Source organism: Penicillium angulare (genome assembly GCF_028827245.1).
Source record: "Penicillium angulare strain IBT 27051 chromosome Unknown utg000003l_segment0_segment0, whole genome shotgun sequence".
NCBI classification, from domain to species: Eukaryota; Fungi; Ascomycota; class Eurotiomycetes; order Eurotiales; family Aspergillaceae; genus Penicillium; species Penicillium angulare.
The window spans coordinates 4,049,982-4,077,726 of NW_026623162.1; the positions used below are offsets into that span (position 1 = coordinate 4,049,982).

Here is a 27,745-nt window from a genome sequence, read left to right on the forward strand (position 1 = left end):
ACAGGGGTTGCGTTAAATCATGGGCTAGAAATAGTACACATTTCACCGTGCTATCCAGATCTCTTTCTTGTCTTGGCATGGTTCACCCCCTATCGTCCATTGAACTGGGAGTCTTTTGCATATCGTGATTCAATATCCAGAGTGTCCATTTGCTACGTACAGAATGCCCTAGCTAAATAATATACGTGGTCTCTCGGGCTCGGGGTAGTAGATAGTCTTTTATGGTGATTTGAGATGTCTAAATCCACATGTGAATGTACAGAGATCCCTAGTACTTTCTGCTTGTCGATTTGAATCGTCTATTTGTATGGTTCATGATACTAATTTAGATCTATATATCTACGATCGGGGCTTTGAATCAATGGCAACGCTCTCTTTGCAAGGTTGGTGTTTATCGTTGCCGTGAAACGGGGTTTGTACGCGGTTGGATTTTTGTAGTATGTGCCCCTCAACAGTGTCGTTAAATAATTAGCCCCTATTAATTCCAATACGACTGCACGGTGAAGCATATATTTATTCGGGAAGCCCAACCTGGGAAGCCCTACTAGGTAGTAGTACCTACAGGGGGTTCCAAAACCATAGCCCGGGCTTCTGGTCGACTTTTTTTGGGAGATATCAATTTTTGTTCCTTCATCGATATATATTCTGGGTGTCGATGTACCACATGCATACTATGAAGAAGCACTGGCAGTCACTACTCAAAATATTTGAATACGGACCTGGTATATAGATGCTTCAAGTTTTGATGGGTCAGTTCTTGAAGAGATCATGGACAGAAATTAGAGAAAAATCCAATGAGCTTATAACTAATCGCCAGATAACCACTTGCATATCTCATCTTTCTAGATCGACTCAATAAACATTGATTGCGGGGCCCGTTATCTTTGGTCCATGATGTCAAAGTGTGAAATTTCTCGAATATGACTGGCAAGATGGCCGAGCGGTCCAAGGCGCACGGTTCAGGTATACCTGATCCATACATCCGTGTCTCGATTTCGGGGCGGGGGTTCGAATCCCCCTCTTGTCACTTTTTTGCACTCTCTTCCTTGAGCTTGGTTAATGTTTTTGCTGGTGGCCCAAGGTGGGCTGGATGTAGATGGCGGTGAGAAGTAAGCCAGCCCATGGAATGTGGCGTTGGTAGGTTAAATGTTACCTTCAACCAAGAAACAAGTCAATTTGCTCGAGATCTTTGAGCCCTTTATCGACTCTGTGAATGAAGAGTGAGAACGAAACCCATTCCTTTCAACATGCGTTTAGAAGCGAATCTGTGAAGATTTGAGACATATAAGAGTCTTGATAGTATAGACACATGGGTAACTAGTATATCTGGTAGCCTGGGTTGTACTTCATCTCGGCTTGATTGATGTCTGCCTTGAGGAAAGGAAAATCAAAATCAAATAAAGAGAAACATCGCTTGTACTATCAGTTAGTATCTTCCGACAACACTTCAAATCCCAAGGAAATTGATTTAATTTTTCATTCCAAGGTTGGATTTAGTGGTACCTGATCGACACCAGCTTCCGCTTTGTTTTGTTGCCGTTTCACTGATTGACCGCCTGCCGTGCCTAACCCGCCGCGTGTACATTTTCCCTCTTAACCCTTCTCTTCAAGCATCGCCCCGCCTGTCCAATTCCTCTCAAGTCTCCTCGGTCTGCGTGAACTGTTGTTATACCCCTGCCCATCATGTCGCTGGGAGAAGAATTCCGTTTACGCAACTTCAGTATGTTTTGCCTTGTGCTCGTGCGGCAGCTCTGTCGATCAACTGCCGGTGGATTCCCTTTCTCCGCTAACATTGCGATTATCTAGGCATCTACGGTCAATGGTCAGTAACCTCATCTTCTGTCATACTTGAGAGAACCCCCCGATCGATGTCACTTTGGACTCTGGATCAAAAAGAAGGGATGCGCCAGCGCCGTAACACTGGTGGCGCTCATTCGACATCCCGCGCCTCCCGCTTCATAATTCAACAACCTCTGTTCAAGAAAGCTTTGGCTGACCATTTACTGATAGGACCGGTGTACTTGCACTCATCCTCTGCTTGGCGCTCGGTATTGCCAACATCTTCTCTTTCCACGTTGTGCGGATCATCTTCTCCGTCCTCTGCCTGTAAGCTTGTTTGTCTTCTTTCACAAACGCCACATATTCTAATAATGCGATAGCGTCTCCGCTTTTGTTATTCTCTTCATTGAAGTGCCCTTTCTCCTCCGCATCTGTCCCACATCTTCCACTTTCGATGTTTTCATCCGCCGCTTCACGACCAATTGGATGCGCGCCGGAATGTACACCGTCCTCAGCGCTATCCAATGGGCTAGTCTCTGCTCTGGAGCCTCTAGTCTGATCGCCGCCGCTGTTGTACTCATCATCGCCGCAATTTTCTACGCCTTAGCTGGTCTGAAGAGTCAGGAGTTTGTCGGTAGCAAGACCTTGGGTGGCCAGGGTGTTGTACAGATGATCGTTTAATCGCGCTTGACTTCTGGAACTGGTCTCCTGTTACTATATTTGACTCCTTGGGTATATGCGACAGTCTTATACTTTGGGTGTCGATTGTATGGGGGAAATGATGAGATGCTCGATGCGAAATTTTCGAAAATGCCTTTTGGGCAACTTGCATTGGAACGCGCTACGATCTTACTGTTTATTCGTCCTGTACTTGTATTTCTTTGATTGGACTGTGGTGATCCCTTTGGCATATCGTTATTCTAACAAGGGACATATTTAAAGTGTTTTCTTTATGTTTAGGTCTGCCTTAGCTCTTACGACTCGATTTTATTGTTGGAAGTTTAAATCGATACAGCCTACTGGCTCTTTGGTCTAAAGTAATGTACTACTCCTTTTGCATTTGTCTGAATATCGACATAGACCTTGTAGTGTACATATTCTATTGTTTATTTGCAAAGCTAGACCAAGTCATGAGATTAGCAGGTAGGTAGCTGGACCGGCACTCTAAACGTGACTTATGGTCATGGATATTTAATAGGTTAATTTAAGATCTGGTCTATAATGTCAGACTAGTGGACCCACCTCATACCAAGGCAAGATGGCCGAGTTGGTCTAAGGCGTCAGGTTAAGGCCCACCTTGACTATTGTATCATACAATTTCCTGATCTACGTTTGTAGGCGTGGGTTCAAATCCCACTCTTGTCAATTTTCTTTTTTTTGTGATTTTTTTTTCCGGCCATTGATTTTTTTTCGTCTCATGAATCACCACCATCCATGTATAATGGTAATTGTAGAAACGCAGCAGTTGAGTGGAGCGCATTGCAGCCTCATGCGTAATAATATTCGTGCTGCAGGTGGAAATAGTTCCGAAGTGCCCCTTCCCACCAATTCCTGGAAAAGAAGAAGAAAAAGAAAAGAGGAATTGAATTATACCTTTCTTGTCTAAATCTCATAATCTCCACCCACCAACGTTCAGTTTTGAAGTCTGAAAACAAGCTTGAGAATCTTGCAAGGGATGTTTTATTCCTCAGGCGTGGAAATCTATAGTTCCTTGCCTTGGAAGTACGTAGTACGTAGTCAGTTTGTTTATTATAATTGATTTTCTCCCGTCCCCCATGGATCGCAATAAAGGATATCCTGTCTTTCTCACAATTACAATGCCGTCTCATGGCCCACAGGACGATGGAAGTCAAGTGAAAGACATCCAAGAGTTACTATCAACAAATGAGGTTGATGTGAGACAAGATCCCATCAAATGGTCAACCGCAAGGAAAGTGGCCATTCTGGGCCTTATAATATTCGCCAACTTCAATGAGTAAGTGCCACTCAAAAGCTGTTACTTCATTTTCATTAACTTAAAATGAACAGGTCCCTAGGTTCATCCATCATTACTCCAGCTGTGCCTCAAATTGTCCATGAGTTCCATGAGGCCAGCCCATCTATTGCGTCTTTTTTGATATCAATACATGTGATTGGATTTGCAATAGGGCCTCTTATACTATCTCCACTAGGAGAGGTATATGGGATAAGTCCACTGATGCATGGGTCAAATGTCTTGTTTGTGATATCTTCAATTTTGAGCGCACTAAGCCCTAACATGAGATTGCTACTATTCTCACGCGTGCTTACTGGGCTGGCCGCTTATGTGCCTAATATAATCGGAGCTGGCTATACAGCAGACCTTATTCCAGTCGAAAAGCGTGGAAGAATATTTGCACTCTTAAGCTTCGGCACTTTATTGATATGTTGATTGAAAGAAGCAAACTTGAAAAGAAAATAGAAATGCAAGATATGAATTGCTGACCTGCATTCAGAGATCGATAATGGGTAAGATGCAAGAGCAATTTGAACCACCCTCTTCCAAATATTGGTCTTTAAAATCTAATTTCTTTTTAGGTCCCGTAATAGGCGGATATATAACAGTTGCTGCGTGGTGGCGGTGGTCATTATACACAGAGACAATTGTGGTAAGGAAAGGGGTCTCATTATATCGACCAATCAACTAATACTTGGATCTAGTCCGGTGCGACAGCGTTTGCAGCAATATTCGCCTTGAAAGAGACATTTGCTCCTGTCATCAGAAAGCGAGTTGCTTCCAAAGAATCCATGAACCGGTCTGATGTGAAGGCAACAATCCGAGAAGCTATCGTTCGCATCCTAAAATTAATGATTCGATCTCCAACTGTTATTCTCGCAACAACACAGGTATCCATTGAATATGTATACAATTATCTCCTAATGACTTCTTTCCTTTCTATTTTTGGGGATCGATATGACTTCAATGCCGGTCAACTGGTCTCGCTTTTATTGGACTTGTAGTGGGAAATTCCATAGGGCTGATCACCTCTGGTCCTTTCTCAGACTGGTATCTTAACCGACAAAGACACCATAATGGGAAGAACACCCCCGAGGATAGGCTGGTCGCTAGCTTCGCTGGCAATGTCGTGATTGCTGCTGAACTTTTCTGGTACGGATGGTCTGCCCAAGTTCGCCTCCATTGGATGATGCCTCTGGTAGGCGCTTCAATTACTTCTATAGGAGGCGGAGTGGTCTTCATAGCTATCCAGACATACTTGACGGATTCTTTCGGTGTGTATGCCCCCGGTGCTATTGCCGTCAACACAGTGATCCGATCGATTCTTGCTGCAGTCTTGCCTCTTGTCATCCCTTCATTATATCACCGCTTGGAATATGGCTGGGGAAGCAGGTTGTTAGGGTTCCTGGCCCTGGCTTTTTTGCCAATAAAACTCATACTCTCCAAGTATGGTGCGCAGCTTCGCACCCACCCCAAATTTCAAGTCATATGAGGATTCCCGGAGAATCTGCTCTATCAACATTAATACAGCATCTTGTTCCATGGGCATCAACCCTCATGAGCTTCTGCGGCAAGGAGGATATTTTGAGAGAAGCACCAAAGCATAGATATATGCAGGAAAAAAAATAAGCATCTGATTCTGCCAAATCAAATCTCCCGGGTAGCATATATTTAAGGCTTCCAAAGTCAGCCTCATAAGCCATCGAGTTTAGGGTGCCCGGGTGGGAACAAAAGCCAAACGTATAGGCCGTGTGTAAGAGATTCACCAGATGTCCAAAATATTACATTCTGCACATTATTAGGATAATTTTGAATCATTCGGACTAGTTCTGTTTAGTTCAAACATGCATCGGATTTGCCAAGGTTTTTTGCGGGGCATCATCCATCCCCTCTGCATAGTACGAGGGACTAGAGCGTCCGGCGGGAAAACCACTCCCCCTATTTCACTTATTTCAGACCAGCAGAAACCACAACATCTGTAATACAGAATACGTCGAAGCTTACGACCTTGGAGGATTAAGAATTTTACTTCAAGTTCGCCAAATTGAGCTTTATCATGGTACTATCCTAAGATATAACTGCAGATTGTTTACAACAGATAGTCTTCTACTCCTCCTTTGACTCGTCTTTCTACCTAATGTTCTACTATTATCTATTCAGAGTTTGTATTGCAGATTGCAGAGTATTAAGCGGCAAAGGTTAATAAATGACCAGTGATGTTTTTTTCACTGCTGGACGATATATCCGTATACATAGACAAGATTGCAGCGCAGGCCGTGTGCAGGTTCTGATCAGCAAAGTTGCGGTGAAGAATGATTTACATACCATGAACAGCTACATAATCTCAGAGTTATCATTCACTTCCAAAGTTTCAACAAAAAAAGCATAATAATATAGCCTTTGAAGGGAACCGAATACATCAAACTATGTATAGCAGATTAAGCACAATGGGAAACTCCAAAGACACTTATAAGATAGTATTCAAATCCTGGTTTATGGTGGAGTCAGTCTACACGTGCATGTGCATGTGCATATGTAATCAATCAAAACTTGAAGTAGCAAAGTCGTCCCAATCACGACAACGGCACATCTCTGGACGAATAACCCAGATACACCTAATAACCTAGCCATAAGGTAAACGAAGGGAAATATAAGCGAGGGGACTGGGAATGAAAATTAGGGTTGAGTGTAGAGCTTTCAAATGCTTCATTCGTAGCATCGCATGTATCTAGTGGTTTTGGGCTTTCCTTCCATTGGATAGACCATTTCGAAGATGCAAACGACTTTCAATTATTCTTTAACATCGGAAAACAACTTCAAACGCGTCCCCTCCAAGGTGAGATGGGAAGATGTCTGTATAAGACGAAATACAGTTTGAAAATCCTCAAAGGACCGTTGCCAATCGATCTTCGGGTCAGGCGTGGCTTCGCTCAAGTCAGGTAACATGCGCACGCCGTCACTAGACATGACACCAATCAGTACCAGATTCTAAGGAGCTTAACCAGACTCATCTGGCATCTTCCAGCGCCCAAAAATACTGTCCACGGGAATGGACTTCGTGCCCTGAACAGACAGCAGTGTTTTAAACTTCCAGGCTCATGAAGCTTCTGGGCCCAGCTTTGCAATATCTTTCGCATCAATTCCTAAGCTGGTGCTGCCTTTGTGGCTATTGATTCCAAAACACCGGAGTCTCGTCTCGGCAACATCGTGTCACAAGTTGATGCCGAAGTAATCCTCACCTCTCTTGCGAACAAGACCTTGGGAGCCCGATTGGTGAACACCGTTGTCACTGTCTCATCCGGAGCCTTCTCTACAACAGACTCTACAATAAACTTCACTTCTACGATTTTGCCGCATACAGCTATGATGTATCAGTCAGTAATGTTCTCGCAGTTCTCGTAACAGGCGGTTGTATCTGCACACCGAGCGAATCAGACCGACTGGACAATATGCAGGTAGTATAACACCACTCAAACAAATACAACCGCTCTCACCCCATCAGTCGCACGATTTCTTGCCTCAAATACTGTCCCTAGATTCCTCTCTTTTATTCTGGTCGGAGAAGCGATACGGAAATGGATGTCACCCAATCAGCCTGGCCGACATGGTCGGCTATATAAGACGGGTGACCCTGTTCGGTATTAAAAGGATGGCACATTGGCATATTTGGGACGAAAAGATGCACAAGTCAAAATTCGCTGGAATCGTGTGGATTTGGGTGGGATTGAGCATCATGTTCGAAAATGCTTGAGGGATATGGCTCAGCAAGTGGTGGCTGAGTTGGTAATGTTACCAGGGCCAACTCCAAAGCCGACACTGGTGCTTTTTATAAAGGAAGAGACAAGGTCCCAACCCACGAACGACGGCAAATGCGAGGAATACAGCATCTGGTAAACGGATATTGTTGCTCTGCTTTCGTTAGTAGCCAATTATGGTCTGATGGCTTGGTGTATTGCATGGCATCTTCAGACGATAAGTATGCAGACATATGTGACGAGATACCTAACATTGAAATTTCTCTCCTCGGAAGTAGATATGGTGCATAGACGCTGATGACTATACATCGCCTATTATACAACCTTGGAGTAGTGAACAGTACAATTTTGTTCTGCACAAGAATTTCCTTGTACTCTCGTGTAGATCCCACCCTCAGTCTGTAATATGACGTAGGGGGGGCTAGTAAAGATCTAAGGTGTGGAAGGCAGATCAAGTTAATTAAACCTGGGGAAGGAATATCGAAAATCCAGTGAACATATAAAAATATTGCAACCTGCGTCCTGGGGTTAGTGACCAAAGCACTGTACAGTATCTTGCTTATCTAGACTCAATTAATTGGGCGACCATAATCCATTTTTGAGGCTTTGTGAGTGGGCCTCTGGGCTGTAAGATAAGTGAGTGTACATGAACTGAGTATTAAATACCTCGGGCGATATCAGTTGATCCATCTTTAAATCAGTCAATAGCCAATTATAACCAAGAAGTACCAAAGCATTGAATATTTTCTGAATACTGATTGGATACATTGAAATTATCACATGATCCCCGCGGGATCTTAGTGAGTCTAGATACGCATATCACGCACCTAGTCACCCTCAATGTTAGAAGCTCGGACTGGAGTTTATTCAGCCAACTTGAATCTCAGTTCCCTGATAAGAGCGATCAATGTCCTGGCACCGTATATGAGATACGGGCTATTAATAGGTGCTTGGGCCCATGGTCTAGCCCGAAGAGAGGGGTGAAAGAGAAACAGGAAAAGGAGCCATTCACAGTGCCCGCCCACTGCGGAGTAGAGATAATTTGCCCCAAACCCAAATGTCTCGACCACTCTCCACTCCCCTAAGAAAATTTGCCCCAAAAATGCCTCAAATCATGAATGGCTGATAAGTACGAAGTAAAAAATCAGAAACAAAATTAAACCGCTCAAGTTTGATTGCGAGGTATGTTGCACTAGTAGAATATCTGGAGCTTGAGCCCTGGAGTACCTGGAGGCCTGTAATAAGACCGTAAAATAACCTGTAATCTATGGACCTGGGGCCTATGGATGCGGTCAGAGCACGTCACGCGCCCGGTGGGTCCTGGCAGAAAGTGACATACATCATCCTGCTTTCCCTTCAATCTCTGAAGTCATTTCGTTCTCCTCAGTTGATCGTTCTTGTTTTGAATTACTTTGATTTCCTTCAATTAGCCTTTGGGCATTCAGGATAATATACTTCCACCATTCTGGGTAAGTAATAATTCCAATACCTGTCTTATCAGTCTGCTGCACCCTTTCCCCTCCATCGATATAGACCTTAATGCAATGGTCTGGACCTATCTTGCATCTCTGCATGTCATCTCTCTTGGGGGCTTGACCCCCACATTATAGATTCTGCCCAGGCTTGGCCTACAAGGATCAGAAGACGACTGCAAGAGGTCCAAGCTGGGTTCAACACGTGTCCCTCGGGCAGAGCAAGATCCAGCCTAAGCTGATATTGACATACCCCAGCTTTAAAACGACCTTCATTATGTCTACTCAAACTGCTCCGGCCATCCCCCCTCGACCGGCTCGATCTCCAAAGCCGCCTTCTTCTATAGACATGCCTAATATCCCTCCGCGTCCGACCAACCGTCGTATCGACCGATCAGTGTCTCCAATGAGGAACAGCTATGCGCCTTCCCCTTTCAACGAGTGGAGTGGCCCGAGCTTGAGCCGAACAGTCTCAAATGATATCCCTCAACGCCCTCCCAGCGTAACAATACCGTCCCTTGGCGAGGAAGGCATTGAATATGCCGATCTAGATGTAGCGAATGTGCCCGAGGGTCATAGTAATCAGGCTCCGGTGGAAACCCGCAACGTTAGCAGTGATCTCAAGATTCATGCACCAAGACCCTCCTTACCGACGTCAAGTGCTAAGGCCCAAGTGCAGGCGGTTACTCGCACAGACTCCCGCCAGGCTGCCGCCGCAGGACTGGGCCGAGACAGTGAAAACTCCCCCGCAATCGAAGAGCCGGAACGGGCTAGTCGTTCTCTACACTCCCGAGCAAGCCACTCGCGGGCCGAGTCCTCCACAGCTTCTTCTGATCGTCGTCTGTCCACCCAGCTTGGGGAAGAACATGGATTCCGAGTTCCAATGTACCCCAATGCGGGTGATGTCCAGGCACCGTCCCCTAGTCCTTACCTAGAGCAACCTTCTCCACGCACAGGTCGCAACCATCACCGTTCCCGTAGTGCCCGAGATTCTTCTTTACCTCCCGGCAGCTATGGTCTGCATGGACACGGAGTCCAACACAACGACAAGTTCGAGAAGGCGTGGTACGAGAAACACCCCGATAAATACGTCAAGGAAGAAGGGCAGTATGGCCCAGGCGTGGGAACTCCTCGTCCTGATTGGGCACTGAGCAGCGACGACTTGAACAAGATTGTCCGAGGCCCTGGTCCGGTTGGCTCCCCTGCTGGTAAGCTGCGTAATTATTGTAGAATCTCACCCCATCATAAGCTGACTCAAAAGCATCAGGTGCTTCTCCCGTCGTTCAAGGAACACCAGAGGAAGAGGTTGGGTACATTGCATCTGATGAATACACTCACCGTATGTCATCCCCTCCGCCTGACTCTCGTCTTGAGTCTCAGCCCACTGTGGAATCTCCCCTTCGCCAAATGAGTTTTCCAGCCTCTGTAACCGAGCCAAACGAAGCTCCCGTCTCAAAGCTTCGCCATGTCCGATCGAGCTCGCATGGCCATCATGCCGACGAGGATATAATTCACATTGATGACCCCAAGCATCATCTTCACCATCCAGATGGATTTGCTCCCACTCCAGCTCAAGATGAGCCTACACCTGAGGTAGAGGAGCTGAGTGAAGATGAGCCAATTTTAGCTGCCGACGAAGTGCGCCCTGGCTCGGCATACCTGCATCCTGCAGTTTCTCCAACCCGTGGGAGCTTCGATGATGAATACCGGAGCCGCACTCCATCCCACAGCCGCTCTAACAGCAGGTCAACCAGTGCTCAAGGTGCACCTATGTTAAGTCGCTTCGACTCACGCGAAATGCACGAGGACAACTATACGCCCCTCGAAGATGTTGCCGAATACGAACCGCTGTTCCCAGAAGATGAGAACAAGAAGGAGCAACCTATCTCAACTACAGACCGCTTTAAGAACCGCCCAGACTTTGCCAAACATAGATTCCCAAGCCAGGATATCTGGGAGGATACGCCAAACAGTCTCCAGCTCCACGCTACTGTTTCAACTCCAGACATCGTCGAGCGTGAATCAAAATCCTTCGAGTCACCAAAGCAAGAGGCCACACGAAGAATGCAAACAGCCAAAGTCGATTCACATCAGGTAGCCAGCCATATCTTAGAAGGTGAGGGTGCTCGTGACAAAGAAAAGGTCACCAAGCGACCAGACACCATCAAGCAGCGCTTTCCTAGTCAAGATATCTGGGAGGACGCCCCTGATAGCCAGCAACTTGTAACCACCGTACAACCCGCTGAAGATGAAGTGAAGAGCCCGGAAGTACCCACGAAACCTTCAATCCCTGTTCGCCCCCAAAAGCAAACTCAGCCTACCTCGCCAACAGAGAAGCGGCAACCACCCATTATACCCGGTCGCCCTAAACCTCAGATTCCATCTCGTCCTGCCAGGCCTAGCGCACAGACATCACCCGAAGCTGCACCGACCAGCTCAGGTACTACGGAAGCTGAAGGTGAAGCACCTGCTGTGCCTAAAGCAAAACCAGCAGTTCCAGCTCGTCCCGGGGGTAGCAAAATTGCAGCTCTAAAGGCCGGATTCCTAACAGATTTGAACTCACGACTCCAGCTGGGTCCTCAACAACCAAAGCCCCAGGAAAAGGAGCCTGAACCGGCGGCAGAGAAACAGCCCCTCAGTGATGCTCGCAAGGGAAGAGCTCGTGGTCCTGCTCGACGAAAGCCCGCCGTAGAGAAAGCCAGCGCTCCTCTACCCACTGTTCCAGAAATCAAGATAACAGAAACCTGGAATGTATGGCACATTGGCCAAGATGGCTCCTTGAAGGTCGGTAATGAGGATAGTGCTGCAAAATCGCACGAACCATCTGAGACTCCCATGGCACCGGAGCTTGCAAAGAACACAGCTGGCGAATCTGTCGATCCATCCCCAGAAGCCTCTGTTGTAGTACAGCCTGTGGAAGAGCCGGTGGAAAAGTCTGCGGAAGAGCCTGCGGTAAATCCTGTTGAAGATTCCCCTGCAGATGCCGATTTGATCTCGGAGAGCGAGACAAAACCAGTTGAAACTTCAACTGAAGAAGAGATCTTCCACTCAGTAGCCAAGCCAGAGGTCCCGAAGGATGAACCACAGCCAGAGATTAAACCCGAAGAGCCACTCACGGAAACCAAGGACACCGTATATGATGAAGAAGTTGCCTCCGAACAGCTGGATACCGCTTTAGAAGATATGGCTGCCTCAGCGGACGGCAAGAGGGCATCTGACGGGGACGTCCACGACCTACCTTCGTCGTCTTAATATCTGATTTTTGTTTCTCGTGCTTCATTTCATTTCTTGTTATTCTAATGTCCTGTCTTCTTGTTCATTTATCCCCTTTTTCTTCCTCCCTCTCCTTTACCACTGACGAGTTGAAAATCGAAATTATGAGTGGAGTTTCATTTTTATAATGGGCCCTTACACATCTCATGCCACCCTCTCGATACTACTAACATTATTTATGCTCGTGCTACTTTCATTCAGCCCGTTGTGTTGTTTACTGAATGCTTGATCGAATTATCAAGCTTTAAATCCCATCCACTGGGGCATATTAGTAGAATGCCAAATCATCTGGGAGTCTTTTTTTGTCTTCGTTTGGCATTTGGCATTTCTGTAAAATGGCCCAAGGCCTCGTTAAGTATAATAGGTTGCTTTCTGGTATATAGTTGTGTAATAGTAAACGGTTAGATTTGGTAACAACCTCTAGTGCTTAGAACTCGTTGAACGCGTGCTACTTGATGGTCAATCCACACTTGATATTCCTATTTTTCTACACCGATACGCAAGGCATCTAATTAAGTACTACGTGTGAGGACCAGTGCGCGAGAGTAAAAAGTAAAGGATTGTAATTTACGTGCCTTGAGGCATACGGGCGACAAATATCCATGGATGTATGTATTGTAGACCATGTTCCTATCAACTGCGATGTACGCAAAACTGTCTGGTGCAGGCGAGAAAGGAAGCCATGTTCTCAAAAAAAAAATTTAAAAATAATAATAATCAAAGTGAGCATTTTGGACTGGGAAGGAGCCCAGTGTGGGGTATTGCATTCAATGAGCAGGAACTGGAACCGAAACGCAAGATACATGGAGTTCCACGAAAGGGGAGTCAGTATCAATCAATGTGCATATGCCAAATCCATCAATGAACAGGGGATGGAGGGCCTTTTTTTGCTTTTCCAAATTTTCCTTTCTTGGGTTGAGGTGAATTTTGGGGCAAACCAATAGACGATCGGCAGATTGCAATTCGCAATTCGCAATCCAGAAGCTGCAAGTGCAAACAAAGTGATTCGAAATGATGAAAAGCCGATGGCATAGAGTTGGGCTATGTAGATAGGACGCCAGCTGGGGGTTTAGCTGACGGGCAGATTGGCCAGGTCACCCTTGCCATCCTTGACCCATTCTGGGTTAATCAGACGCTCACGCTCGGCATAAAGTTGCTTGTAAGCGCCACGGATTGTTCCATCAGAGACGTGAGCGACTGCTGAAACCTCCTTCGCTGACTTGCCATGGCCCATCAAGTATGATGCCATGTAGATGCAGGCAGCCACGATAGACAGTGGTGAACGTCCAGCAAGGTCACCGTCGGATGTAACGCGGTCAGACAGCGAAGAGGACACGCTGGTAACCTGGTATGGGAGATCGAGCAAGTTGCAGAAACGACTGCAGAGATCGCTGGGCTTCGTCGAGGTGGTAGCGGTGTAGTTATCACTTTGGTCGACAACACCGCCGTTGGACACAACGGCGGCATTTCGCTCGACGTTCTGAGCAGTAAAGAACTTCTCGAGAGCCTTGTAGATTCTGCCAATTTCCTTGCGACTAACCTTGGTCACAGCGAAGATCTCGGTGAAGGTACGAGGAACTTTGCACTGGCGGCAAGCAATGAAAATACAACCAGCGATAATCACATCCTGGGATTTTCCCTTGAACGCCTTAGCATCGTCCACGATCTTGAAGAGATACTTGGCAGTATCGGCAACATTCTTCTGGATACCGAAACCATCACACAGACTACCAATCTCTTTGTAAGCCGCTAACAAAGCCTTGTTGGACTTTTCGTTGGACTGCTTGTTCTGGGCCCGGTAGAGATCGCGAGCTCGACCAGAAGCTCCACTAGCAATTGAAGTTTCGAGCGGCTGGCCGTGCAGCTCACTGGGGGCTTCTCCAACACGGGACGGGTCGCCGTTGTTCTGGTCATCGTTCGAAAAGGTTCTCCACTCAGAGTGCATATCGATTTCGCGGTCTGCAAGGACCAAGCCACAGGTTCCACATACGGTCTCGTGGGAATCCGGAAACTCCAGGTTGGGGGGATTATCCTGGCATTCGGGACAAATCAGAGTCGCAGACAGATTTTTTTTCCATGCAGCTCCTGCCATTTCGGCGCTTGCTGGACCCGACATGGCCGCCATTTTCTTTGCTTGCCGAACTTCTTCAAAGCGAGCTTCTCGTCTCTTGGCGAGTCGTTTGGCGGTGACGGGGATGTTAAATTTGCGGTTGTAGTAACGAAGGAACAGTGGCGAATACAACTTGGCGGTTGGACCACGGGCAGGAAGAAAGAGCAGCTACCTCTTCAAAATGCGCGCACCACTACTCACGTAGTCAATGTTAGCCCACTTTGTCCAACTTTGAAGAACACAGCAAGTCAGTGTAGAGTCATCTCTCAGATGATAATCCATCTCAGGTGGCAATACCAGATTTGACTGGTCTTCCTCAAGTCTGTCATTACCTTCAAGTATGGCCACGCGCGACACAAAAGATCACCCCCCGAAAGTGAAGATCCAAACTTCACTAGTCTGCGCTTTCTGTGAAGAAGAAAGTAGATTGCAGAGCCTCGATGTGCCTCGGCTTGTCCGACCGTAATGAACCAGTCAAGGTCTCCGTAAGAGCGAACTCACGAAACGGGTCTTGAACGCGACGGCTGCAGAAATGCGATGAGCAGGGGAGTCTAGTTCCAGAGACAAGTTGAGGATGTGGGAGAGGGGGGTGGATCGAGAGAGTTGGCGAGAGGTGAGAGAGAGAGCGCAAAGTGAGTGGTGCGAGTGAATGAAGTCCGGCTGAAAGAAACCCGGGGTGTCACGTGTGGGTGACTAAGTGCCAAGCGTTTCTTTCCGAACAGAAGTCGTTTTGAACTTCACTGCACGGAACGACGGCTCAGATCTCCTCCCTGTCGAGCATCCCCTCATCTTACCTCTACCGACTCACCCCCGTCGTCAGAATGATGTCTCAGTCTCTCCGGGCTTCGGTGAGTAGAACTACACGGTTGCAATCTAGGCAAAAGACTAACGTTACAACCACCAGCGCTCCCTCTTCACCCGTGCCTCTCGGCAACAGGTCCCGGTCGCTCGCCGCACCTTCCTGACCTCCGCTGTCCGTCGCGGTATGTATCGATCTCGGAATTCTTGAAGGCACGGTATTCAAGGACTGCTACTATGCCCTCAATTCCGTCGGCTGTGTACTGACATAACCCCTCCAGCCGACCCCGTCCAGGACCTTTACCTCCGTGAGCTCAAGGCCTACAAGCCCACCCCCATCAAGGCTGGCGACGCCGACGCCCACGTCCAGAAGTTCGCTCTGCCTAGCGCTCCCGCTTCCCCCGAGGAGGCCAACCTTGCTGGCGAGCTGTCCTCTTACGAGAGCCAGGTCGTTGAGGTTGAGGGTCAGGCCGCCGCTGGTGAGGCCGCCCCCGTTGAGGAGAGCTGGTTCGAAGAGGATGAGGAAGAGACCCCTGCTGCTCACTAAATTTCCCTTTCTTTCATATGGCAAGGTCTCGGGAAATATGAGGGGACGGCCGTGCATGCCTGTGGCGTGCTTAGATTAGCCGCCTCTCGGGTCCTAAAGCTTGTAAATTAGACCACCTTGAAATGTTCAACCTCTTTTTACTTTGTTTCCAACACCGTTTCCCATCCATTGTGTCGAGCGTAGTGATCTATAGGGATAGAGCTGGTGGATATTGGAGTCCGGGTGAAGCTGGATGTATGCTATGCTGATGGGTCAACAAGCAGCCAGTCTGATTCGCATTTTATTATATCCATATCTGGGTGTATAGTAATGACCAGCTTGAGTACCATGCGTGGCAGCTTTAGAGCATTGCTGTGATACGAACGACTGGTATCAATCTATACGTGTGCATCGTTATGTTTATACCAATGATCCCACCTGGCAAACTGCGCGTGTTCGTATGCACTAAGATCATTCACTCCTATGTCATGGACCTAATCATTCAATCATTCAGTCTGTGCAATTAGTGCGTACCAGGTCCCTGTGGAATAACATGTGGAATAAAATATGAAACGCTATAATGGGGGAAGGCTGGCAGATACGAATATGCAGGTTAGGATTCGAATGCTTACAGAACTATTCCTTGCTAGTTTAACTCTTCATTCTATCCCTAACCTCACAAAAATCACTAGCAGTGTCCTAAATTGGCATTATAGGCCAGTGAGACCAGTGGTGAAACGTACTACTATAGTATACTCCATGGTGTAGCCTATATGCTCGGTTGAAGATTGAGAGGAGTTTATCGACTCGACATTGAAAATATGCAGCGCTCGTTTAATATTGATTAAGTATTGGATTAAGAAAACAAAACAAACAAAACATAATATCAAGGGCAGGCCAAAAAATTTACAAGCAAAAAAGAAATGACAAGAGTGGGATTTGAACCCACGCCTACAAACGTAGATCAGGAAATTGTATGATACAATAGTCAAGGTGGGCCTTAACCTGACGCCTTAGACCAACTCGGCCATCTTGCCTTGGATGAAAATTATCGGCAAGACTTGGCTACATGAGCAATTGTTAACTCGTGAAGGAATACATTGTCGAGAGTCTGGGGCTGAACACCCTGCATAATTCTTGAAGCTAATGACGTGGATAATCTGACCGAGTTCATTTTCTATGTTGTACCCGTCTTTCAAATCTTCCGTGATTCATGCGAAGTCCAGCCCTGCCTTGGTTTCCTTTTTGGTATCCATACTTGTTCATTTCGTGGGTTATATCTATGTCCAGGTGGCATTATGTCTTTACATCGAATGGCGGGAAATGTAGGGACAATACATTTGATATTGCATTGGTTGATTGATTGACTGCAGTAACGGGTCTCAACACGTCCTCTCTCAAACTTTCTGGCAGATCTGAATTCTGTAAGTGGCTTACAAAGACCAGTACGTTGACAGAGGGGCAACTGATGAAACCATCGTCAAAAGCTTGCGCAATGCCCTGGATACACCAGCGGAACAGCGCCAAACCCAAATCCCCAACCTTTCCCAGGTCTATCCATGGCGCACCACGGTCTCTTAATGGCGAGAATCCCTGTAAAGTGGGGAGAGAATGATGACGAGGTTCCTCAAGACGGTCTAGATTAATATGCTTGCCCCACGACTATAAGTCTATTTAATCCTGATGCTGGTCTGATGTGGTAGTCAACAGCTAGGAAATATTTTCCATCCCCTCCCATTACTTCCATGTAGCTCTGGCGGAATGTGGGGCATCGAACATGTCATTTGCGTGTTGTCAATTGTAGTGGCGGTGGGCATTCCGGGGTATGAATGGAATGTATCTCTACATAAGAATGAGATATCTGATGATGTATATCAACATGATAGTCTGTCCCGAGTCGTCATTGGCAATATGATATAGGATGTACGATGTACATAGCCGGGTACAGAAGGTTTCTTGTGCCAAGATTGTACCTCGTATATCCATGTTGGCAGGGGAATTGTAGATTCAGATACATTGTCTCTTATTGTCCCATGTACTGTAGCACTTCGCAGTACCTTTTGTCCGTACCCAGTGAAATACGGCGGAAGTGGGCGGATCGGGTAACTTGTCAACAACAACATAGTTACGGCCTTGTCAGTCGATTCTAATGAGACCGAAGCCTCCTATGCTTTCGATGATTGCATCCCAAAGCCATAAATATGAACACCCGTTCGTTCCCCTTTGTTCGAATGCAAATTGGATCCAAATCCCCGGAACTCGTACGATTGGCGCCGAGGTTACAATTCAGCCTACGACGTAGGGACTTCATTTGTTAGTAGAGCAGGTTTCAAAATTTTATTCTTTTTCCTTTTTCTTTCCGCTTTGCCTCGTTCATGACCCTGGGTTATGCAGTGGGACCCTCAGCCTCTCTCACGGATTACGCGAGAATGATGGGTAGTTACTACAGTAGTGAGCCGTGGGTTGGGGCTTTCTATGGAGTGGAGTAACGGACAGCGTGTCTCACATTAGCATAGGGAGATTGGGTCAAGGGGAGAGAGGATCTGAATCAGATAGAACACGAGGAAGTTTTTATGATTTTTTAATTAAATTTTTATTCTATTTTATTCGTTATTTCTATTCTATGACATCTGTGAATCCCTCCCCAAATTTCGTGACTTCAATCTCTCTTCCTCTCTCTTGCTCTCTTCTCCTCTTTCCTCTCTCTCTTTTCCCTCCTAATTCCCCTTCTCTACCTCGACTTGCCAACACATCTACAGAAGAAAAAAAGAAAATAAATTATCAGAAAAGCTAAAAAGGAGGCAAAACAAAAACAAATCAAAACAAAGACAACCAAAAAAACAAGATCAATCAATAACACCATCTGAACGAGACTCATCATCGTCTCTATCCCTTCCATCAATTAATTATTCATCTTCTCCCTCACTTCCGCTTCCCCGCCACTATACGCGACCGGACCCTTGTTCTACTCCCGAACCGCCCGTTGGAGGACTCCCGACGCCGATCACTCTGTGTTGGCCCGCTGGGGGTTCCCTTGACTGTAGCTGCAGTGACGATCGATCTAATCCACAGGTCACCGACTTCTCCTACCGCCTCTACGCGCTGAGCCTTTTTTCAATTTTACAACCAAAAAAATTGATTTTGGTCCCCGCGTGTGATCGATCCCAAGGAATTATTCTACTTGCATCTCCCACCGACAATTATTGCTTTTCGATAGCCTTCCCCTGCTCGGTCATTGATCTTTTTTCCCTTCTTGGTGAGGGGCCAGCTGCTGTGTTTGCCTAGCTTCTCTCCATTGGCCTGGCAATGCTGCGTGCCTAACCAACGACTAACGGACGGGTTCTCTCCTGGTGTATGGAGAAGCTGGTCTTCTTCAACACCCTTCTCACGCCTGCGGTACTCCTCCAGGGAAATGTCAACTCGTCGACAGTTACTCTCCTGACCGCTCTCCCCCTAAGACCATGTCTTCGCCCTCCCCCGAGGAGACTACGAGTGTCTATACAAACGATGAAGGCAGTGATTCGATTCAGCGAGCCGCCAGCTTCACAGATCTCCCAAGTCAGACCGAAACACCCACAGAACCCGAGTCCCCGAGCTTAAGAAGAACCTTCTCTGATCATGCCGTCCCTACCTTGTCCGATTCCCCCAGCAAAGAAAGCGTAGCAGCGGGGAAGGATATCCTGCGCCGTACATCCCTACGATCGAAGAAAAAATCTCTAGCTGGAGTCTCCAATTTTACACTGTCGTCGACGGAGGATTTGAAGGATACCGATCCTCAGCATGTGCGGACAAAATTATCGGAACATCGAGCTCCAGAACCCGCAGCTCGGCCGTCCAAGAGTCGTTCCATGTCAGGCAGGATAGTTAGCCTTGCACGAAAACCATGGGGCTCTTCTTCACGATCACCGTCTCCTTCGACGGCGAAAAGAGTAAAACAGAGAATAGAGGAAGAATCACCAACTAGGTCCGCAGAGCGAAACAAAGGGTCGGATTCGGACTCGGCGCAACCTGCGCGCAAGAGGACAATATTGTATAAACGGCCGCGGCGTCCTATGCTTGCTGTGGTAGCCAAGGGAAATGAAGAATCTCCGGGATCACCCATCAGCCCTTCTGGCAATTCGTTACGACATCGGTCCTCATTCGAGAAGTTCACAGCATCTCTATCTGTATCGACGCCAGTGCTTCCTCCAATGCCCAAGGGGGCAGCGGCTACAGCTGCTTCCTACCAAAATAGTGCACCTGAACATTCGCGCAAGAAAGACGAACTCTGGGGTGTCTTTCGCGGTCTTGAAGCAGACTATCAGAAGTGAGTACATAATGGTTTTTTTGCATGCTTTTCTAGAAAATTTGCTCTGATACTGACATGGATGCAAGGTTTCAATCTAAAACTAGCTCTCTGAAAGCCAATGTCATCCGTACTTCACTCCTCCCCTTTCTCAGTCGCCATCATTTACACGCCTCCTGCAAGAATCTCAGACCGGAAGATCTGGACCGACGGATAAATATTCTCAACAAGTGGTGGATTGGTATGCTGGAGATGCTCAACGGCAAGCACAACCAATCGATAACGGGCACCGACAGGCCGGTATTTTTAGAGGCGGTCGTCGGCATTATGACTAGGCCGGAGTGGCGCATGCCATTTCCCACGGCCCAGCAAAGTAGTGGACTTACGGATTCTTTGCAATATGCGTCCACTTCTGTGTCAGAAACATCTGAAGGTTCGGGATCATCGGGATCGGATTTCTTGGTTGAGTCAATTCACCATAATATTCGAAACATCTTCGTCCAGAATCTTCTTTCTCAAATGGCGTTTGTTGTGGAACGCATGTCTATGAGGCATGCGCCTGCCAGCCTGGTGGCGTTCTGTGGGAAGGCTTGTGCGTATGCCTTCTTTTTTTGTCCTGGAGTAGCGGATATTTTAGTCCGTCTGTGGAACACGTCTCCTGCGATGTTCCGCCGTGTATTTGCCGAGTCGGCTGACTCTCGAGCCGGGAACATGCGTGCATACACCCAAGAGCTTGCGCTGAGCTTTCCTCCTGCTTTGCGCCCTCTCGCGTTTCACTCCCATGCGCCTCTCTTACGATACCTGCGTAGGAAGCCTGAAGCCCCTTTGAACACCACTAATATATCTTGGCATGGTCCGTGGATTGCACGATGGTGCGGCCGTGATACCGATTTGTTTTTCGTCTTCGTCAAATACATCCATATTCTTTATGCAGAATATTTGCCGCCGGAGACTGAGAAAGCCAAGCGAATTCTGGCTCCTGGTTTGCTTCTCGTCCATGCACAGATTCTAGTCACCTTTGAGGACACAATATATAAACAATCGGCGCACCAAGCGCCTGAGAATCCTCACATAGCAGCAGCAATCACGTTTGATGACTATCTGGAATCACCAGATGCATCGGCATCTCCCCACCAGATCGGAGGCCCAAGGAATAGCCATCGCTCAATGGCCGAGAATCGGTTGATTATGCTCTTGCGAGACTTTTTGTCTGACTCTTCCGCAGAACCGAATCGGGCACGTCTGCTCTATGCTGAGACCTTCTGTAGCCTTCTGAAGACAGTTGCCCAGAAAATTTCTCTATTTGACCATAATGCGTGTTTCCTGCTGTGCGACTTTACGGAGGAAGTAATCCCAATCATCACACGGTATGCACAGTCGATTGAAACGGAGCTTTTTGACTGGGCTTTCTGGCTAGACGTCTGTCGGCAAATGAACCAAAGTCATAATTCGTTGACTGAAGTTCGTGTGTTTGCATTTATTTACTGCATCTGGGGGACATGGACCGCCACAGAGGAGAGAAAAGCCAATCTCTGTTTGGACTTCCTACTGCATGAGCCTGTCTTCTTCTACTATTTTACTCACTGGAGCCCGATGGTTCGTGCCTACTTCCACCGCCTCCTCTGTTGGAGAGTAGCAAGGTTCAACCCTGATCCGTCATTACTCGACTCGTGAGTTCTACCTCCTATTTGTTTTGTCACTTTCATTTGCCCATTGCTAAATTCATGCCCTAGCACAATATATGAGACCCTTTCTGATCGTCTGCTACGAGTTTGGGAGTATTATATTGGATTCCAATCAAAGGCAGAAGAAGGGATTGTTACGCCATTGTCATCTGCGCCTTGTACACCTGCTCCGGGACGAAGGATAATTATTATTCGATGCGATAATCAGCTGTCTCCAGTGAATCTTTTCGTCTCATTTGATCGTGTTATTCCACCTATGCCGCCGGACCAGGTCAAGAATCACCGAAGATCAAGTTCCTCGGATTCAACGGGCTCAGATGGCCAGCCTTCCAAGCGTCGATGGGGTCTTCTTCGATCCATGTTCGGCAGCTCATCAAGCAGCCGGCCTACAGACGATCTCAGTGGCAGCGCCTTAGATGATCCTGAAACTCAAGTAACTGATCTGACCATGTCACCCGACAGTAGGTGTATGGATGATCATGAGCCGATTCCAAACAACAGCACAGATGATCCTGTACGACCGAAAACCCCGCACCACCCGTTCTTCTTCAAGTTCTCCCTGGAGTGGATGGATCGCCCCCAGTGGCCAACAAAGAACAAGCGCCTCTTCACACCTTGCCTGCCCGTTGCGTCTCAAATCCATGTGCAGCACAGACGTTCTCCCGCAAAATCTGGCGAGCTGAATGACGATATCCAGTCAGAGGCTTCAACCACCTCTGAGACCTTACCCGATGAGCCTTTAACTCAGTCTTCTTCCGATTCTAAGCCACTCCCAGAAGAACCTACTTCTGAACTACTATCCAGGACGCAAACTACCAAGGACTCGCCATTGCCTGAACTACCTTTTCAACCCGCCTACGACCATCTTGTACCCAGCAAATACGCTGGCCGTGCCCTTGCAGAATGGGCGCATATAGTCTCAGAATGCGACAGCTTCTTTGCCCGGCGCCGCGATGAAGGTGTGCCAACCGAGCGTGCCGTGGAGACCCCGATGCTGGGAGTTGAAAGCTTCCGCAAATAACAAGATATCCATCATCTTTCTTTTTTCTTCTCTCCCTCACCCGCTTCCTCCCTTGATTCAACTCAACTCCGCAATTCCCCTTTTACAACCCCTCAAACCCCTCAAACCCTACCTGATACCTCCATTACGCCCGACATAACACCATCCCTCTATCTTCTCTTCTTCCCTTCCTTCCTATTCCTTGACTCCAATATAGACAGCCCGTGCTCATTACAAGACCCCGGGAAAGCGATGTGTTATAATCGTTTCTTACTTTTCGTTTCTTTGTTACCGATTCTACTTATTCACTGCGGCCGTGCGAACCACGGGTTTGGAGCATAGGGATTTGGCGTTTACGAGCCCCGATAACAAGGGTGTCTTTTTTATTATCTCTTTTTCTCTCTCTTTTGTATTCCAGCGAGACGCACACCCCATTAGGGTTAATCATAGTGTGAGACCAAATCAATTGAAGAAATTCACCTTCCAAGCTCTGTCTCAAGCAGAATCTAATATGCTCTAGTAAACACAAAATGGATATGGCAAAGCATATTAGAGAATCATTTAAACAGAGTTGCGCTCCTCCTCTTCCTCGGCCAGCTGCTTATGCAAAACCGACATTAAAGGTCCTTCCTGTACATCCTCTCTCTCCATGAAGACCTCCACAATCCGCAGTCCCTTCCCATCTGTTACCCTCTCATCCTTTAAAACATCCTGCAACTCACCCACCGTCCTCGCCTCGAACGTATTATTCTTAACATGTTCCGCGTCAGCCCCAAAGTAGCTAAGAGCCTCTCTATGCCTCCAGAAGGGTACATCATTGTACTCCTGTTTCCGGCCATGAATCACCCGCTCAATCGTGTAGCCCTCATTATTAATGATTATGATCAGAATATCAAGCTTCTTCTTGATCATCACACTCATCTCCTGTGCTGTCATCTGCAGACTCCCATCTCCGATAATAAGAATTGCCTGGTTCCGAGTTCCAGAGCTTGCGTTCTGATCTCGCTTGGCGAGCGATGTACCCAGTGTAGCGGGAAGCATGAAACCAATAGAGAGCCAGGTAACAGCACTGAAGAGCCGGGTATTAGGAGGTAATTTGAATCCACGACCACCGTACGCTGCTGTACCCGTTTCTGTGAGGACGACGTCTCCCTCCCGGAAGATTGAGTTAACCAGTCTGAAGAAGTTCTTCTGTGCAACGAGATCTGTGGGCTTGATATCGTCTGTTGTGATGATTGTTTTAGGTGGGCCCGTGGCCTTGGTTGTGCGTGTGGAATCAAGTGTAGAGAGGATTTGTGATAGGACTTTGGAAGGTGAGACATCGCGGTATATATCAGATTCGATTTGAATGGTTGTATCCCTAAAGGTAATGGCTGCCTTTGGATTAGGAATTCCTTGCGAGAAATAGCTGTTTGTGTCACTATATTGTGGGCCGAAAGTGAGAATTAAGTCTGCAGATTCGAAGTATTCCTGCGCGGGCTTGTCGCCGAATGTGGCGGCGTAGACACCGTAGACGTTGGGGTAGGACTCGTTCACGAGACCCTTGCCCCAGCAGGAGGTCCAGGTGGGCCAATTGGTAGATTTGATGAGCGTGTCGAGCTGATCCACGATTCGGAGCGCTTGGCTTTCGCCATCGACGAGAATAACGGGCTGCTTGGCACTGTAGATACGTTCTAGGATGCGACCGACGACAGCCGATTCGTAGGTAGGGCTTGGGACCTCGGGAAGCTTGATTGGGTTCTTGAGATTTGCAGCTGATACCAGCACTTTGGGCATGTCGTCGGGGAATTCTAGGTAGACGGGTCGGCTGTGAATGAGAGCTTGCTGAAGGATCCAATCGATTCTCTCTGGTGCCGTTGCGGCATCTGTAATCTCGGTTTGGGCGATAGTAATATGCTTAGCCATGGCGGCGAAGCGCTTGTATTCCCCATCTGCGAATGTATGGTGCATCAGCGCACGGGAATCCTGCTGGTGTCGCGGTGGAGTGCCGACGATGTGGATGATAGGTGATCTCTCTCCGTATGCGCCCGCAATACCGTTGGCAGCAGACAATTCTCCCACGCCGAAGGTGGTAACCAGTGCCGAGGCGCCAGTAATACGGGCATACCCATCAGCTGCATATGCGGCATTCAGCTCATTACAGTTTCCAACCCAGTGCAGACCAGAGGGGACGACATAATCCAGCAAGCGCAAGTTATAGTCGCCGGGAACACCAAAGATAGATTGGACACCCAGCTGGCGCAATCGGGTGAACAGATATTCTGCGAGTTTAATATTCTCCGAGTCAGACATAGCTTTGCGTAAAGTTATGAAACACCAGTCGAGGTAGATATGAGGAAGATGCAAGATGCAAGATACGCAGATCTAGCACATCTTTTATAATATCAGTCCCCCCGCACCCCCACCATCTTATCGCCGACTGGGCCGATACCTACTAGGCAAGCTCCGTTACTACGGACAGACTCCGCTCTTAACCGAAAAGTCTTTTTTTTTTTGCGCCTTACGCCCTACGGACTACTCTCCGCTACACCCTTTACCCACCTTTTTATTATTATTATCATTTACACATGGCTTCCAGACAAGCTGCCTGTGAAGCTTGTCGGAAGGCAAAACAAGCATGCGATCACGAACAACCTGTATGTTCGCGATGTAGGTCCAGCAAAGGTATATGTATTTATCGCACTGCGCCGTTTAAGCGGAGGCGCGTCGAGAAACCGAGGTAAGTGGGGACCTCTAGGGATCAAAGAATAGATGCGACAACCTTCAAATCGACTCTTTGAGACTACAAGACTAATCTTTGAGATTTTATTCAAAGTGATTTATCCTCACCAGACCCTTCTTCGCCCACGTTCACTCCCCGGCGCAACCCATATCCGAATCCAGGTTACCTAGGTTCATCCAGTCACGCGGCTATATTCAAGCATATCACGACCGACGGAGAACCGAACGCCGGAGCTCATACGGGCGTCTCCGAATCTCCAACACCGCAATGGATCGGCGACAACTACTTGCTGCTACAGGGCGCTGATGTCCTCCGACACCTGCTAAAGGCATATCCACTATCTGCTATGAAAGAGCTAGTTATGTTTTGGTTGTCCAAAGGCGCAAACCTAGCTCTTGCAGAACCTTTTGTCGCACAGTGTGCCGAGAGCGTGAGCAAGCTATTTGCATCAAATGACGAGAATTGGCATTTAGTATATGCGAGACGTTTACTCCACAACTCAGCGCAACCGTTGAAGTTTCACCAGTCTATGGATCTATCCGAGTTCTCGACGCAATTTATGGAGCAGAATTGTCGCTGGGAAACAATTGGGATATTCTTTGCGGCTGTTAGTCGGGCGACTATTGATATTCCTTTCTTTCCATCTCTTTATACATCAGATGAAGACCAGTATAATTTGCGCCGACTTGCTACTAAACTTTGTGATTTTGCGCTGGAGATCTCACTCTCACTTGACTGCCTGAATGATCTACAACTAATAATTCAGTATGAGAACTTTATTGTTCATTCTTACGTGGACGGTGACGAGAGTGAGCCTTTCTTTCATTCTTTTCTTCCCGACTTCTACATTCCCCCGCTAATATCCGAAAGGTTATCATTCATGGCGCAAACTTGGCGATGTCATCTCCTCAACCTTCGCTATGGGATATCACGAGAACCTCGAGGCAAAACCCGGTATTCCGCGGTTTCTCATGGAGTTGCGGAAGTCCGCATTTGCGCGCATATACTCAGCAGACAAGAATATTGCTATCTTCCTAGGTCGCCCACCTAGAATGAATAAACGCTTCTGTCACTTTCAGATTCCATCCTGCCAGACAAATTCACAACCAGACAGCGATATCATATTAAATAACCATCTTAATCAACATGTCTGGCATCCTGATTCTAAACCCGGATACCGGGCGGATTCGCGCTGGTCCGCACTCTGCGCATTTCTAAAAGAGGAGGTATGGGAACTATTGCAGGATAAGCAAGATAAAAAATGCGTCGAGAAAGCAAGGTACTTGATCTATACACCAACCACCCATTTGAGTGATACACAGCTAATAATGACCGAACAATAGCAAAATCCAATTAAGTGCCGAAGAACAGTGGCGTGCACTCCCGGCCCATTTCCGCCTGGAAAGCAGTCTTAAGCAGTGTGCTCGTACACCCTTTGGTAGAGATTTTCTCGCTCACGTTCGACTTCAGCATTTGCATGTGCTATTCTTACTTCGCCTCTTATTATTGAATACGCTTACTGAACCTGATATCCCCATCATCGAAACAGCGGGACAAATGCTTTCTATCGTTGTGGAGGTAATTCTCCTCCGCGATCAAATAATCAATTCAGGCACTGGCCTTGTATGGAAGGTATGTAGCCAATGGACAAAAAACAGAATGAAGATGTTCAATACCCTTTCTATTCTTGAATGGATAATGTAGTACCCGCTGACTCTCTGTCGCAATTATAGGTCGCATATTACGGTCTCCCAGCCGCGGGAATAATTCTTCTAGCCCTCCTAAAACAGCATACAACTACGGCGACGAGTATTTCCCGTACAAAGCTTCTGCGGGATCTCAGTGTATTTGTGGCAGAAGTGCAGATGGGAACTATTGTTCGTCTGGGTGACCCTAACTATGCGCTTTTGTCCAGGGCGACGCAGACAATTCAGCGGTTCCTGGACTCATTTAATTCTGATGTTGTTCCGACGATAGGGTCGGAGCTTCAGGGACATCATGAAGAGGGAAGTGATGATTGGGCTGCATTGTTGAGTCAGGACCTGTGGGATTTCGAGGCTGGCTTTTGGCAGTCTCTTGCTGACCATCCTGCTTTATTAGCGGTTGATCCGCCCTTGCCTGGTGTCTAGGGGTTGGGACCCGGCCATAAATATTAAATACCTACTTTTGCTATATTTTGACTATAAATTGGTCTGGTTACTGATTTTACTGATACCCAATCTCAATGATATTTGTTCGAATGCGCGGGAGTTGAAACGTATTTATTCACAGCGACGAGATAAATCAGATAGATCTAAATAAAGTACTTGCCAGTAAAATCACAGCAAGAAGTATGATTGGTATATGTATGAGAACAAACGATGCA

At 47.3% G+C, this 27,745-nt stretch overlaps 9 protein-coding genes across 9 annotated transcripts; 7 read left to right on the plus strand and 2 right to left on the minus strand.

The window, feature by feature from the left end:
* Positions 1 to 1,683: 1,683 nt before the first annotated feature.
* Positions 1,684 to 2,460, plus strand: N7478_003650 (Tvp18 family protein; the record flags this gene model as incomplete). The annotated part of the gene is made up of 4 exons (XM_056919864.1): positions 1,684 to 1,720; positions 1,807 to 1,822; positions 2,011 to 2,106; positions 2,160 to 2,460. The coding sequence occupies 4 exons, from the start codon at positions 1,684 to 1,686 to the stop codon at positions 2,458 to 2,460; spliced, it is 450 nt and encodes a 149-aa protein (XP_056783022.1).
* Positions 2,461 to 3,596: 1,136 nt separating this feature from the next.
* On the plus strand, positions 3,597 to 4,189 carry N7478_003651 (major facilitator superfamily domain-containing protein; the record flags this gene model as incomplete). Its single annotated transcript, XM_056919865.1, has 2 exons — positions 3,597 to 3,754; positions 3,808 to 4,189. 2 exons carry the CDS (start codon positions 3,597 to 3,599, stop codon positions 4,187 to 4,189), a joined length of 540 nt encoding a protein of 179 aa, XP_056783023.1.
* Positions 4,190 to 4,262: 73 nt separating this feature from the next.
* On the plus strand, positions 4,263 to 5,246 carry N7478_003652 (major facilitator superfamily domain-containing protein; the record flags this gene model as incomplete). Its single annotated transcript, XM_056919866.1, has 4 exons — positions 4,263 to 4,266; positions 4,336 to 4,406; positions 4,459 to 4,726; positions 4,759 to 5,246. 4 exons carry the CDS (start codon positions 4,263 to 4,265, stop codon positions 5,244 to 5,246), a joined length of 831 nt encoding a protein of 276 aa, XP_056783024.1.
* A 4,012-nt stretch (positions 5,247 to 9,258) lies between these two features.
* Positions 9,259 to 12,233, plus strand: N7478_003653 (Aim21 family protein; the record flags this gene model as incomplete). The annotated part of the gene is made up of 2 exons (XM_056919867.1): positions 9,259 to 10,189; positions 10,249 to 12,233. 2 exons carry the CDS (start codon positions 9,259 to 9,261, stop codon positions 12,231 to 12,233), a joined length of 2,916 nt encoding a protein of 971 aa, XP_056783025.1.
* A 1,090-nt stretch (positions 12,234 to 13,323) lies between these two features.
* Positions 13,324 to 14,370, minus strand: N7478_003654 (transcription factor SUA7; the record flags this gene model as incomplete). Its single annotated transcript, XM_056919868.1, has 1 exon — positions 13,324 to 14,370. One exon carries the CDS (start codon positions 14,368 to 14,370, stop codon positions 13,324 to 13,326), a length of 1,047 nt encoding a protein of 348 aa, XP_056783026.1.
* A 740-nt stretch (positions 14,371 to 15,110) lies between these two features.
* On the plus strand, positions 15,111 to 15,709 carry N7478_003655 (ATP synthase subunit H; the record flags this gene model as incomplete). Its single annotated transcript, XM_056919869.1, has 3 exons — positions 15,111 to 15,212; positions 15,269 to 15,347; positions 15,444 to 15,709. The coding sequence occupies exons 1-3, from the start codon at positions 15,186 to 15,188 to the stop codon at positions 15,707 to 15,709; spliced, it is 372 nt and encodes a 123-aa protein (XP_056783027.1). The 5' UTR covers positions 15,111 to 15,185.
* A 3,440-nt stretch (positions 15,710 to 19,149) lies between these two features.
* On the plus strand, positions 19,150 to 22,679 carry N7478_003656 (DUF1765 domain-containing protein; the record flags this gene model as incomplete). Its single annotated transcript, XM_056919870.1, has 3 exons — positions 19,150 to 19,994; positions 20,063 to 21,643; positions 21,707 to 22,679. 3 exons carry the CDS (start codon positions 19,150 to 19,152, stop codon positions 22,677 to 22,679), a joined length of 3,399 nt encoding a protein of 1,132 aa, XP_056783028.1.
* Positions 22,680 to 23,219: 540 nt separating this feature from the next.
* Positions 23,220 to 24,950, minus strand: N7478_003657 (alpha-keto acid decarboxylase family protein; the record flags this gene model as incomplete). The annotated part of the gene is made up of 1 exon (XM_056919871.1): positions 23,220 to 24,950. One exon carries the CDS (start codon positions 24,948 to 24,950, stop codon positions 23,220 to 23,222), a length of 1,731 nt encoding a protein of 576 aa, XP_056783029.1.
* A 275-nt stretch (positions 24,951 to 25,225) lies between these two features.
* On the plus strand, positions 25,226 to 27,509 carry N7478_003658 (uncharacterized protein; the record flags this gene model as incomplete). Its single annotated transcript, XM_056919872.1, has 5 exons — positions 25,226 to 25,377; positions 25,474 to 26,189; positions 26,251 to 26,659; positions 26,724 to 27,012; positions 27,114 to 27,509. The coding sequence occupies 5 exons, from the start codon at positions 25,226 to 25,228 to the stop codon at positions 27,507 to 27,509; spliced, it is 1,962 nt and encodes a 653-aa protein (XP_056783030.1).
* Positions 27,510 to 27,745: the final 236 nt, after the last annotated feature.